At 39.5% G+C, this 14,099-nt stretch overlaps 1 protein-coding gene across 1 annotated transcript; it reads left to right on the top strand.

Annotated features, from left to right (window-relative positions):
* Window positions 1–913: 913 nt before the first annotated feature.
* Window positions 914–13,912, top strand: SEC61A2 (SEC61 translocon subunit alpha 2; the record flags this gene model as incomplete). The annotated part of the gene is given in 11 exon segments (XM_079549818.1): window positions 914–976; window positions 4,718–4,783; window positions 6,489–6,567; window positions 8,654–8,785; window positions 8,933–9,042; window positions 9,640–9,798; window positions 10,689–10,841; window positions 12,179–12,376; window positions 12,602–12,793; window positions 12,948–13,024; window positions 13,726–13,912. Coding segments are annotated over 9 exon segments (1,269 nt in total). The 5' UTR covers window positions 914–976; window positions 4,718–4,783; window positions 6,489–6,506.
* Between the last annotated feature and the right edge of the window lie 187 nt (window positions 13,913–14,099).

The following is a 14,099-nucleotide window of genomic DNA, read 5'->3' as shown; positions in this document are numbered from 1 at the left end:
GTTCCAGTCAGGGGTACAGAGCGGGAGAAGAGAGCATTGAGAGCAGCTCTGTGGAGTTGGGTTTGGGGTTCAGGTGGATGAGGAGGTGGATGTGAGCCAGCAGAGTGCTCTTGCAGCCCAGAAGGCCAACTGTATTCTGGGCTGCAGCAGAAGAGAGGTGATAGCAGGGAGAGGGAGGGGATTGTCCCCCTCTGCTGTGCCCTTCTGAGGCCCCAACTGCAGTGCTGCATCCAGGTCTGGACCTCAGGAAAGGTGTGGAGCTTTTGGAATAGGTCCGTAGGAGGGCAGACAAAGATGTTCAGAGGGCTGAACATCTTCTGTCAAGAATGGCTGAGGAAGCTTGGGTTGTTCTACTTGGAGAAGGCTCGGGGGAGACCTGGTAGCCTTCTGGTACATAAAGGGAGCTTATAAGCAGAAGGGAGATAAAATTTCTATACAGTCTGGTAGTGATAGGACTGAGGATTTGAATTAAAAGAGGAGAGATTTAGTTTAGATGTTGGGGGAAATTTTTCACTCAGAGGTGAGGCACTGGCACAGTGTCCAAAGAGGCTGTGGATGCCCCATCCCTGGAGGTGTGCAGGGCCAGGCTGGATGGGGCCATGGGCAGCCTGATCTGGTGGGTGACAACCCTGCCTGTGGCAGAGGCCTGGAACTGGATGATCTTTGAAGTCCCTTCCAAGCTAAGTCATTTGTGCTTCATGTTCATTTTTCACTTCCTTCAAGAAATGCATTACTTCTCTGCATCAACACTCTGCTTCTCAGAGTGTTGATGAAGTAATTCACCTGTAGTGTTCTTACGCTTTATTTTTTTCCTTAGAAGATAAATGAAGTATGAAGCTTTATAAATCATACAAGTGCAGTAGAATATTTTCTTCTTACTCCTTTTTTGTTCATTTTTTCTACAACAGTTAAATTTTTAGAAGTTATTAAGCCATTCTGTGCAGTTTTACCTGAAATCCAGAAGCCAGAAAGAAAGGTGAGTGCTACATTGTATTTTTACCTTAATGTGTTCTCAGATAAGAGAATAATGCGTTCAACTCCACACCACAATACAAATGCAGATAGTGGGCCCTAAGGTAGGACATATCCTTTGGGAGAAAGGAAATCCACATTAAGGTAAAAGATTATCATCATAATGAATTCCCGACAGCCTTCTGGCAAATCAAATTCTTCCATATGCTAACGGTACTAACTCAGTTTGGTTTTTAAATGTCTTATCTCTGGACTGAATTTATTGTATTCAGTTCCTTACAACTACATCGATGTTAACATACCACAACGGAATTTTCAGGCTTTTTTTCCTGTGGATTTTTTCCCTCAAAATAGTTTTTCCTCCAAAGCCTTTTTCCACTTGATGAGGTGGTTCGTGATAAGGTTCACATAACCTACTAGCTGTGACGCTTCTCTCTGTTCTGAGACCAATGAAATGAGTTCATTTACATCTGACCTATCCCTGTAGCTCTAGAACCCATTTCTTTGCCTGTTTTCTAGATCAAAAATAGTTAATTTCTGTAGATAGGAAGAGACTGTCCCTGTCAAAAATAATAATAATAGTGAAAATAAGCTTTTTTACTAATACTCAAACAGTCATGTGTCACCTAGCTGACAAAGATTCGAATTAGAGTAGCAAATTTATGGAATTTTCATGCCAGCCAGAAAATAAGAGGTAAATACTGATTTTTATTGTTAGAAAGAAATCCATACCTGTGAGCATGGTACCGTCCTGGAGAATATTCTCACACTGTTGAGAGATTCCTGAGGGTTAGGTCTGGATGCAGAGATGATTTTTCTGGTAGCCACGTGCTGGCTTGAATGGAAAAGATATGGTAAAAACTGCAGATTGTCTCCTTCTGGGACTTACTTCTAAGAAGGTTGATCCCTTGGCTCTTTGCCTTATCTGCCATTCCAAGTTGTCTTTCCCTCTCGGGACAGATCTTCAGGCAAGTGATACCAGTCAGACAAAGGCTTCTTGAGTCTCCAGAGCCAGACCTTGTGCAAAGATTGGGATGCACCTGATTGAGTGGAAGATAACCCACTGTGTTTCTGCAGCTTTCAACTTCAGTACAATCTTCTTATGTTTGTTTATGGCATATTTTTGAATGAGTTTGTTACATCCATCTGTCCCATTTCTTGTATTGAAGTGGGGTTGATGAGACAGCTGAGACAAATCTACAGATACTGAAGTTTCTGTAAAGCTCTGCAACAGTTGTGATTTTCTCTTGGTTTCTTCCTTTCTCTGAGGAAGGAAAGAATAGGGGGAGAGACGTGGTTTGTCGGCGTCCTCCATCAGCTCGTGAAGGATGCCCAGAGCAGTTGTTGTCCTTGCTACTTGGGTCATTTTGTCTCTTTTGCTATCTAGGTCACTGGCTAAGCAGTGATTGTCTGTTGCCAGCTTTGTACAAATTTGAAGTGAAGGATATACTAGGGAACGTCCTTCCCAAGACTGAAGAGTATTTTGACCATTTTACTTAATGCTCCTTGCTTATGTATAGTCTATCAAGCGACTTAGGCTGTTCTGTTTAACCAGTCTTTTTTATTTATTGTTTTCTTGCAAGCTGTCACTGGCAGGCATCATTAGTAATTATTTTAGTGGGCTGGTTAAGGCTGGGACAAGAAACAAAGATAACAAACTGGAAAAAAAAATCTCTAAGCTTAAGTTCAGTGATTGTTGATTGTGCAGAGAGCACAAAGTTTTCATTCAGGTGGTCTCTCATTCGACCTTTTCCCATTATTTTTGATGAAGGAAGTGGGCTTTTTCTGTCACTAGGGAGTGTTGCTTTTGTCATTTAGAGATGTTGGCTGACAGAAGCAAGTGTTGCTTTTTTGTAGTTGTTATGTTTGTTCATGCTACATGCACAGATCTCTCAGCTACTTCACAGACATGAAGTAGAACACAGTGTTCAGAACACCAGGATGATGGGGCTCACGTCCATTTATCTTTATGAGCTGTAAGTGAGAAAAATACCAAAAGAAGAAAATGTCCAGTAGGATCTGATCAGACGGTGAAATGCACACTTTTTGTGCTTGTTGTTGTTTGTGGCTGGAATATTTTGGTACCAGTTGGTATTTTGCTGCTTTTTGCATATGGATTCGAGTGCCTCCTTTTTCTTTTCTCTTTTTTATTTCTTTGAATCACGGAGACCGTTCCCTGTGAACCAGGTGTGATTTGGGTGTTGCAGGATTTCTCTAATGCTCACTTTAATTGACTTGAGGGCCAGGGTGGTTGAGGAGACTGATACCCCAGAAGCTAACGTTAAGCTTTGGGCTGCAGAAACTGTTCTGCTCAACATTTTTCTTTTTTAAAGTCTGCACTTTAAATCTGAGCAATGAAATTGAAACAGCGCTTGGCAAAGTGGGTCAGCACTTCATAAAATCTAAGACAAGACACTGGATTTATTTGCTGCTGTCACTTTTTCTTTTTTTAACTTTGTACTGTATGTATTTTTAGCATCTGGCCTCTTTTAGAAGTGAGTCTGTATCAGTAAATACATTAAATTACTGGAACTACTTTGCCTCAAATTAAGTGTATGCTTTCACTTACAAAGTTGCAGACTAATTCTGAATTCCTTTTGTCTGGGGAGTTGTCCTGCTGCCTCAGTTTACAGATTCTTGTTTGTGGGTGTTCAGGGCCTATAAAACTAGCCACTAACCTTTTCTCTTGTTACTTCTCTACAGGCAGCATCAGTGGTTGGAAGCAGAAATGTTTTACTTACACTGTATCTGTTGTGTGTGTCAGTTCATGTCTCATTTTAGTAGCTGCTGTGCTCTTGTCTGCAGTGAACACACATCCCAGTGTTTACAGTCCATGGAGGAGAGGTGGGAACTTGGACGTAGCACTGCAACAGGGCTCTCTCTTGGTCTCTTCAAGTGCTTTTCTTTCTGTCTCAGGCTTTCAGTACTTTTCTCTTTTCTCTCTTTCAAATTTAAACCTCATGGTTCTTCTTTTGTGGAACTAGTTGCAGCATTCTGCCTCAAATCATGGACTCGTATCATAGAATCATAGAGTGGTTTGTGTGTTGTGACCACAGGGATCTCTTAATGTACTACTGACTGATGATCATTGATCTGTCCATCTTTTAAAAGTAATACCTAATGTACATCCATAGAAATACTTTGGAGGGGGAAAAAGCCTCTAAAATTTGTAGTCTGTTTCCATTAACATAATGATGAATTTAAGCTTCCTGCAACAACTTTTGAAGAACTTCTTTCACTGCTCTGATTTCTAATCCAAAACTCATGGTTCTTCTGTTTTTTAATCACTTGCCTTTAGCAGTTAAGTCTCTAAAAACTTTACAGCACTTGAGCAACTCGAGCCTTAAAAAACAGTGCTGTCAATCTGTTGAAGCCTAGAGATAAAATCACAGCAGATAAGGATTTTTGCATTAGTATTTCATGTTTGTTCTGATATGTCCACATTTAGCCATGCTGTTGTTTTTTGGTAAATATTCACTGTGTTAGGATACTATATATAAAACGTGTTCTACTGTCTGAGTGTCAGGCACACTGCCAGATCCCATGCAAGCTGTCTTTGAGCCCATGGCTGTCACTCTAAAAAATCTGAAGTCATATTAAAAATAATTCCTGATGAGAAATGTTGCCGTCTGGCTCAGTATCTTTCACATTTAGTTCCAAACAATACAGCATCTAGCTCTAGTGTGAAGTAGAGTGAAAATACCGAATGCAATTAACTCAATAATATCCATAATTGGTTCTGTAGATCCAGTTCAGAGAGAAGGTGCTATGGACAGCCATCACTCTCTTCATTTTCTTAGTATGCTGTCAGGTACGTATGGATGTATTCTGTGTTTCAGAAAGGGTGTGTTCTGTATGTAAAATGCTGAACGTGTGAGAATTTCTCATTTCGTGTTGATCTGCTTTCAGTTTTGTGTTTTAATTGCTAATGAATGAAGACTGTGTATGCAAAATAGTCTTTATTATTCATGTATATGTTTTCAGAAATTAATACGTTGCTGTTATGATGTGAGCTGTCCTATGAAACAGTGATACTGACTGCAGGATAAACAGCAAAGCAAATATCATTGAGCAGCCCAAGCAAGCTGAGCAGTTTTATGCTCTGTTCATAGCTAAATTTGAACTTCAGCTTTGAAGTTCACTGCTTTGAACAATCAGTAATGAGATTGAACAGAAATGACTTTTTTTACCTGATCCTTCTTGAACGAGCTAAAAGAGTGCAGAGATTGTGGGAAGATGTTTGTCCTGAGGTGTTTAAGTTCACATTTAGAATGTGACTTTTTGAATATATTGATGAGGATACTACCTGCCCCCAAGATCTTTGTAAAAGTTTATGGTTGCATTCATTCATAGTTGCAGGAGTTCCTGGAAACCCTAGAAACTAGGGTTATAAACACATAGTATTGTTTGTTGAATATTCAGATACTGCAGAAACTGAAAGTCCATGCATTACTTTATTTATTTTAGCACTTTTAGACCCTCCAGATCCTTTAAAATGAAGCAGGCATCTTCAACCTTAGGCATTTTGTGTTCTATTTTGTTTATTTATTGACTTGAACTTAGCCATTGCAGTCAGATTCTGTAGCAGCAGTTTAATAATTTGTATGTTTACAACTGAAGGGCTGTTAAAAGGCCCAAACCTATCTGTTTTTCAACAGAGGATGTGGGAATGATACCAGAGATAGAAGAGTGTGGATTTTATTTGTGTTTCTTAGCTGCTAGATATATGCATAATTAAGGATTTGAATCTGTACAAAAGATGATGGTAGCTAATTGAAAATAGTTAGCATAATAGCAGAGTTTTCAGGAAATAATCTAAAGGATTGCCTGGGCCTTCTTTTGTGATTGAGTTTTAAAGAACTCAAAGTCCTTCAGTGCTGACATATGGAAAATTGATGTCTTTTTTCAGTAAAAACTTGGCTGACTTGTACAGCTCCATATAGGATGCTTTAAAACTTTCCCAGCTGTAGAGTTGGTATTCAGAGTTGGTGGAGGAAAATATTTATGTTGGAATTTATGCTTCATCTTTAATTTGTTCTACAAAGGAATTTTGTATAGGGCTGTTTAAAATCAAAACAAAACAACCCTGCTTTCGTATGTCTTCTCAAAGATGTTTGGCTACAGTTTGTTCTACTGCAAAAATTGTGATGAAATAAGTACTGGAGTATCAGTGTTTCATAATAAGCAGTGGAATATCATGGTGGGGGGGTGCTCTGTTCTCTTAATCATTTTTGGTATCTGACCTATTTATTTTGTGTTTCTTTCCTTGGATATTTTTCCAGGGCTGAGGTACTCTATGGCTGCTTATGGCAACCACTTACATCTTCATCTGCAGTAATCTGGCCAGTGCTTGTCACTTAACACTGTTGTGTGGTCTGGTTCAATTTAAAAACCAGAAGATGGTTGGATTTCATTATACTGAGCAGCGTATCAGTTGAATCATTACGAGTTAAGGTTCTTAGATTAATGTAAGCGCTCTTCATATATCTGTTTAATATTGCTGTGTGCTTTGGCAGATACCTTTATTTGGAATCATGTCATCAGATTCAGCAGATCCTTTCTACTGGATGCGAGTCATTCTTGCATCAAACAGAGGTTAGTAAATTCTTTCTTTTCTTTTTATAGGTACAAACAGCCTGTGAGGAAAAATGATTGGGTGTAAAATTTCACAAAGCCCAGCTGTCGTGTTGAAACACCGTGATGTGATGTGATGTGATGTGATGTGATGTGATGTGATGTGATGTGATGAATGATACCTGAGGTGGATTTTGTCTTAGGAATGGAAGTGCCTTTGATGCTCAAATGAGATGCATCTTCATTCTCAACTTCCAGGCTGGTTCTGTATCCTACTGTAAAGCAATCTTTTTCTGATTATATGTGAAACATTGGGTCTTTTCTCTTCTTAATTATGAAGGAAAATACTTTGCGTGTGCAAGTTGGTTATACCTCATAACACTTCTGCAGCATTACAGGTAGTAATTGTGGTAGTAATTGTGTAAGTTGGAAAGCTAAGGGCAGAAATGATTCAGCTTATTTTGTAGCAAACCCGAAGTAGTTTACTGTAGAAAAGACAAATGGAGCCCAAAATAATGTATAAAAGTATTAAACTAATGCTGGAAGTCAGGATTTTAGGATTCCATGACTTGTCTTGCATGACTCTAAGTAAGGTTACTGACCTCATCTGTACCTTGGCAAAGTGGCTGGAAGTGAGAGAAGCAATGGGACCTGTAATGTGAAGGAACTGTTTAGGAAAAGCAAACTTCACAGCAGTGAAGATAATTACATTACATTGCACCAAGCAGTGGCACAAGTTGCCAGCAGCATTTTCTGAGCAAATTGCTCAGTGTGTGCAGAAAAAGGGAATTAAAGCATGATACTTCCTGCAGAGGAGTCCCTTTAAATTGAATGTGAGGGTAGATGAGCTTCTTGTCTGATTATCTGTTATATACCATTTCTGCTTCCTTTGACCTTTCACTCAGCCATGTCGGCCATGCTTCCCCTTTCACTGGTTCTTCTTGACACTTTGCAAGTCTCTTGTGGCTAAATACTATTTTCTTAATAATAATCATGGTCATTTTAGGATGGAACACTGCTGTGCTACAGGTGAGAGCAGAATTGCTCTTAAGTTCGCAGAGTTCTAAGGAATTTTGTATTGATTCTCATTTTTATCTCTCTGATGAGTATTGTGACAATGTCAGAATAAAATGCGTTTATGAATGAATTTAATTGCTTTGGTTATATTCAGTTCTGCTCTCATACCACTTTATAGTATAATTCAAGCAGATATCAGTAGTTAAACAACATGTTGCAGAGAATATATCTGCATAGAGCACGTGGTGGTGGTTCTGTTGTTGTACGTGGAGTGCTTGATGCCCAGCTGTTATTACATTGAATGAAAGGCTGGGGGAAAAAGAAGGCAGGTTTTCTGGAAAATGAACCTATGTGCTGCAGAAGTAATGTTTTATGAAGTTGTGTCTTCCTGTTGTATGCATTTGAAAGTTGTTGGCTTGGTGAACATTGTGCCAGTAGGTGAGATGGCAGAGTAGAACATCTTAACGATGTGTTTGTTTCATTAAGTCCTAAACTTCAGTGCTCTCATCTATAGAGTTTGTTATAGAGTATAGAGTTTGGAGATTGGTGTTATCAAGCACTGTGGATCTGCAGCATCTTGTGGTCTTCACAATTAAACTGAACAAAATATGGGAGTTGAAGCAGTAGAAGATGCTTCTGGTAGAGGTTTCTTGTTACAGTACGCCAAAAAGCTGACTGTGTAAAGCACTGAGGTTCTGTGTGTGCTTACCTGCAGTGCCCACATTGTACCACAAAGGTACATAAAGTGAAAAGCCACCTTGGTTTGCCTTAGATATCACAGATTTTTACACAGCCCCCTTCTGTGAGCTGATAATGGGCTTTGTTGAGAGTATGCCTGTACTGAAATATACATTTCAAAAGCTGTGAAAAACGTTCTTTAGCTAAAATCTTTTAACAGGCCTAATATCCTCAGCGTATAATCCTTTAGGAATCAGAGAATCAAAGAATGGCCCGGGTTGAAAAGGACCACAGTGATCATCTAGTTCCAATCCCCTGCTGCGTGCAGGGTTGCCAACCACCAGAACAGGCTGCCCAGAGCCACATCCAGCCTGGAAGATCTTTAATTGCATTTGTATTTTCTTCCTGGTAGGTACGTTGATGGAATTGGGGATCTCTCCCATTGTGACCTCTGGTTTGATCATGCAGCTGCTAGCTGGAGCAAAGATCATTGAAGTCGGTGATACGCCGAAAGACAGAGCCTTGTTCAATGGAGCTCAGAAGCGTAAGCACTGTTCTGATTCAAGTTATTGAACACAGTTTTATTCGTGGGAAACCAGTCCGCTTCAGAGACACGGAGCGTGAATTTCTTTGATAGGTGAATTCAGGAAATTTGTCATTTAATAAAGATTTTCTTCTTGTCCTGTTGCAGTATTTGGGATGATTATTACCATTGGGCAAGCCATTGTCTATGTTATGACTGGAATGTATGGAGATCCTGCTGAAATGGGTGCTGGCATTTGCCTTCTCATTATAATTCAGGTTTGTAGTGAGCTATTCTTTGTGTAATTAAAACTGATTAGATGTAGTATGGTTGGAAGGAAAAAATCTTTCTGTGTTCTGGTTGCCTTTAATTTATTTTAATGCTGCGAAGCAACATCCTTTATATCTATCTGTCTACATATGAGAAATTCTAAATCTTCCTTAAAGGAAGAGAAAGTTGGGATAATTAGTATCATAAATATTTCAGATAGGGAGTAGCTGCTTCATTTCAAATATGGGAATTTTGCAAGCAGTAGCTGCTGTTCGGTGCCACAGAGGACTTCTCACTAAAGGCTCTAAATTCAACTTTGAGGCATTATCCTGTAGAGCAAATCAGTAAATGCACAAATGTAAACACTTCAAAAGAAATAAATACTTACTGTGTAATCTGTTTGCTTGCACCGGTGTTGAAAAGTCGCAGAGGTTTTTGGCAGGTGTGATGTGCATGTGAGGGGGCAGAAATCTGTATGAATGATACTTCAATTAAAAATTTAATGAGCTCTCTCCAACATGATGAAAATACTGAAACGAGATTAATATGCAATTCCTGACTTGATTTATTCTTGTTTCTGCTCAGTTCTTTTTCTTTTCCCGCAGCTATTTGTTGCTGGCTTGATTGTGCTGCTGTTAGATGAGTTGCTACAGAAAGGTTATGGGTTGGGATCTGGTATTTCCCTCTTTATTGCTACCAATATCTGTGAAACCATTGTCTGGAAGGCGTTTAGTCCCACTACCATCAACACTGGCAGAGGTACCTGTGCTATTACAATTAGTTATGATGTGTTTCTGTGGATGTCTGCTGTATGTACACTTGATCAGGTGTGCATCAGATGGATTTTGAAAAGATGTTTTAGTGTGTGATGGTTAGCTTCTAAAATCCATTGTCTAACATTGAAGAGGGAAACGTTATTTAACTCACACGAAGGTAAATTACCTGCATGTTTGTTTTTGTTGATTTGAATTGCAGTAGCTAAAATGGGAGCTACAGCCCCTTGATGGAAAACTTCTGATATCCAAACTGAAATAACCTTGTTTTAGCACACCTCAATCTGTAGAAATTGGGGTGTTTAAATTCTGCTTGTTTGGGGGAGCTCTTTATAACCCAGCTGTTTTTGTGGCTGTACGTTACTGTTACAGTTGGAGCTTCCCAGTTACTTTAAGGTTGATTGTTTCTTCAGGGACTGCCATTCCTCAGCCAATGTTTGGTTGTGCTGAGACTGTAAATACCAAGCTAAGATGCATCCTGTGTTTGCGTCCTGAAGTTAACTCATTTAATGCACGTGTCCTAAGCCAGGATTTTAGTTCGCTCTCATCGTTACCAAACTTGGAGTTTTTCTGTCTGCTGTGGTTTTTTACTACTTTTTTGAAGTTATTTTTCTCCTCTTTAGTTTTCTTTTTCTTTTTTTTTTTTTTTTTTTTCCTCCTTCTGATCTTCCTCTTACACCCAGAAAAGACTCCCAGCCTGTGAGTTAAGGCAGCACGCTGTGGTGATGCATCTGTAACAGGACGGACGTTGTGTTGCATCTTACTTTGTACCTGTCACTTTGAAAAAATCCTGAAGAAAGATGTGATGGTCTTTTAAAAACTCTGTTATTAATTGACAGTTTCAAGTCTCTTCTGTTGTTCTGCTTTCTCCAGGAACAGAGTTTGAAGGTGCTGTGATCGCATTGTTTCATCTTCTGGCTACGCGAACCGACAAAGTCCGCGCCTTGCGGGAGGCTTTTTACCGACAGAATTTGCCCAACCTCATGAATTTGATTGCTACAGTGTTTGTATTTGCTGTAGTCATCTATTTTCAGGTAAAAAGAGAAATTTCTCGTAGTAGCTGTGAAACTGTGTTGGTAGAAGGGCATGCACTCCTGGTAATGTGGTCATTGCAAAAAGAAATCACCAGAGTAGAATAAATGAAGTATCTGATCTTGAGATCTTGTTCTCAACTCTTTGAAAGGGTTGATAACTGCAGGACAAGGGGAAATGGCTTTAAGTTAAGGAGGAGGGAAGATTTAGGTTGGATGTCGGGGGAAGCTCTTTACTATGAGAGTGGTGAGGTCCTGGAACAGGCTGCCCAGAGAGGTTGTGGATGCCCCATCCCAGGAGGTGTTCAAGGCCAGGTTGGATGGGGCCCTGGGCAGCCTGGTCTGGTATTAAATGGGGAGGTTGGTGGCCCTGCCTGTGGCGGGGGGGGGGGTTGGAGATTCGTGATCCTTGAGGATCCTTGATCCCTTCCAACCCTTCTGTGATTCAGAGTAAGGAGCTCTTACGTATTCTTAATTTGAACAGTGTTTCTTCAGTAACATAACCCTGTGGCATTGCAGCTGTTCAGTGTTATGGACACACATGCTTGTACTCAGGCAGTGATGTCATCTCACTTTCCACTAAACACCACACGCAATATTTGGGTATTTTTACTAAAAGTGGATTATGCTCTGATTCTATCATACAATTAATATACTTCATATTTGAAGTTGAGTTTAAAAAGAAAATACTACTTTTGAACAGAGCTGAAGAACCAAATACAGATTTGTTCTAGAAAACAAGTGTAATTAATGCATGGCTTTTTGTTCCCTTTTCCCCCTTGATTTTTCATTAGATCCTTAGCTGGGGTTTGTCTTTAAACTTGAGTATTTCCTAAAATGGACATTAAAGGAGACCTGCATATTGGACTGTAGTGTTTTGTTTGTGTATCTAACCATGCATCTTTAAAGCAGTTCAGACTGAGTGGAAGCAAAAAAACTTGAATCCTCTGGTTTTTAAATTTCTTGGGCATAATGGGATAGGAGCCTGCCCCGAAAAGGACTTAGAGACATGGCAGGTCTGCTGACACTTATCAGTTAAGTTAAAAGCCATTACATAGTTTCATCAAACCAAATGTTATAAATTGTTATTTTAGAGAAATGTTACTTACAAATGTTCTCTCTTATTTGCTATAGAAAGAATGTAAAACATCCCAGCAGTAACACTTACAAATCCTTAAAGTCTGTAGTTCAGTCTGTAGCAAGAAGCCTTGGGGCTTTACTGTCCCAGACTTTGCACTCCTTGTTTATCTAACAAATATCCTCAGGAATAACTTGTAGACATACTAGGAAGCATTTCTTTCTCAGAAATGAATTTGGTGTGTTTGTGTTCTTTCTTGTAGGGCTTTCGTGTTGATTTGCCCATCAAGTCTGCCCGGTACCGAGGGCAGTACAGTAGCTACCCGATCAAGCTCTTCTACACCTCCAACATTCCCATCATTCTGCAGTCTGCCTTAGTTTCAAACCTCTATGTTATTTCCCAGATGTTGTCTGTTCGTTTTAGTGGCAACTTCTTGGTGAACTTATTAGGACAGTGGGCAGTAAGTACCTTAATCACCTTTTTAAAAAAGAATATATAAGTATGTATATGTTACTTTATTGTGAAACTCAAGTATTTGACCAGCGGAAGACTGGAGTACTTAATTTCTGACAATTGTATGGCAAAGTGGCTTTTGGAATGTTGATGAGGAATTCCTCCATAAATGCAGGATTAGAATGTGAGAGGTCTGTGAGAAACACCTACTTGTCTTCTTCCTCTTCTGTAGGATGTGAGTGGCGGCGGCCCTGCTCGTTCTTACCCTGTTGGTGGTCTGTGCTACTACTTGTCCCCTCCAGAATCCATGGGTGCAATATTTGAGGATCCTGTCCATGTAATCGTTTATATAATTTTTATGTTGGGCTCCTGCGCTTTTTTCTCGAAGACTTGGATTGAAGTGTCTGGTTCATCAGCAAAAGATGTAGGTGTTCTGATAAATGTGCCTAATGACTGTATTTTCAAACAGTGCCTCTGATTTAGAACTGACTGATCCTTACTGATCAGTTATTACTGTGACTAAGTATCAGATGACTGTGGAAGAACTGCAGCAATTTCATCAAATTATGTTTCTGCAGGTTGCCAAGCAACTCAAGGAACAGCAAATGGTGATGAGAGGCCACAGGGATACTTCAATGGTTCATGAGCTTAACAGGTAAGAAAATGCTGACTTTCAGCTGTGCTGCTCTACTGGGCAATGGAGAGTACTGGGAAGGTGTCAATGAGAACAAACATTCTTGGAAAAACCTAGCTTGTTTCTGCTACAGATGTCAAGATATTGCTCTCATTAAGCTGTCTTTCTCTGGAATGCAAAAGATGCATATAGGATTAATGAAGAGATTAACGTAGGGTGTCTTTTGCGTAAGCAGAATAACAAAGGAATTTGGGTTCAGTCACTTCTCTGTTTTTAAAAGGAAGACACCATCACTTTTACAGGTGTCTAATTTGCCATTACTGAGCTAAAACAATGCTGCAAAAGTGGGCTTTGGTTCAGTGTGCAAAGCCTGAAGATCTGCATTGCTAGGCAGATTTATGCCTCTGTATTTAAGCCAAATCTTAGTCTTGTGGAGGTTAAATAGCATGCATATATTTAAAAATAATAATAATAAGTTGTTATCTCATGAATCAAAATCTTTACCAGTGATCAGTTGTTTATACAGCTTTCCTATCAGTGAATATTTGTTTTAATTTCTGTGTTGTGCAAATGTGGTTTAGAAACTTTTAAGAGTTAAGGTAGAGTTGCAGCTGCAGAGCTGAGCTTGTCTCTAAGTATTCTAGCTGGTTGTTTTAACAGTAGATATGCTTCTGAACTCTTGTATGAAAATGCATGATCATGAATGTATGTTTTGGTTCCAGGTATATCCCTACAGCAGCTGCGTTTGGTGGTTTGTGCATTGGTGCCCTTTCAGTTCTGGCTGACTTTCTAGGAGCCATTGGGTCGGGCACTGGCATTCTGCTTGCAGTCACCATTATTTATCAGTATTTTGAAATATTTGTAAAAGAACAGGCAGAAGTTGGAGGAGTAGGAGCGTTATTTTTCTAGATGTCCAAACATTTCATGTTTGTGGGAAAGTATTTTGACAACATGAGTCATTTAGTCCAATGATGCTATTTTCTTTTTACTTGTTTTCAAGTGCTACATGTCCCATTGCTGTAATGGGCCTTGAGCAATGCCTGCGTGCAGCATCAGTACCAGCTGCCTTAAGAATAAAGTTTACATTATCTTGTTT

This window comes from Tetrao urogallus (assembly GCF_951394365.1).
Source record: "Tetrao urogallus genome assembly, chromosome: 1".
Classification (NCBI taxonomy): Eukaryota; Metazoa; Chordata; class Aves; order Galliformes; family Phasianidae; genus Tetrao; species Tetrao urogallus.
This window is presented reverse-complemented; position numbering and strand designations above follow the sequence as displayed.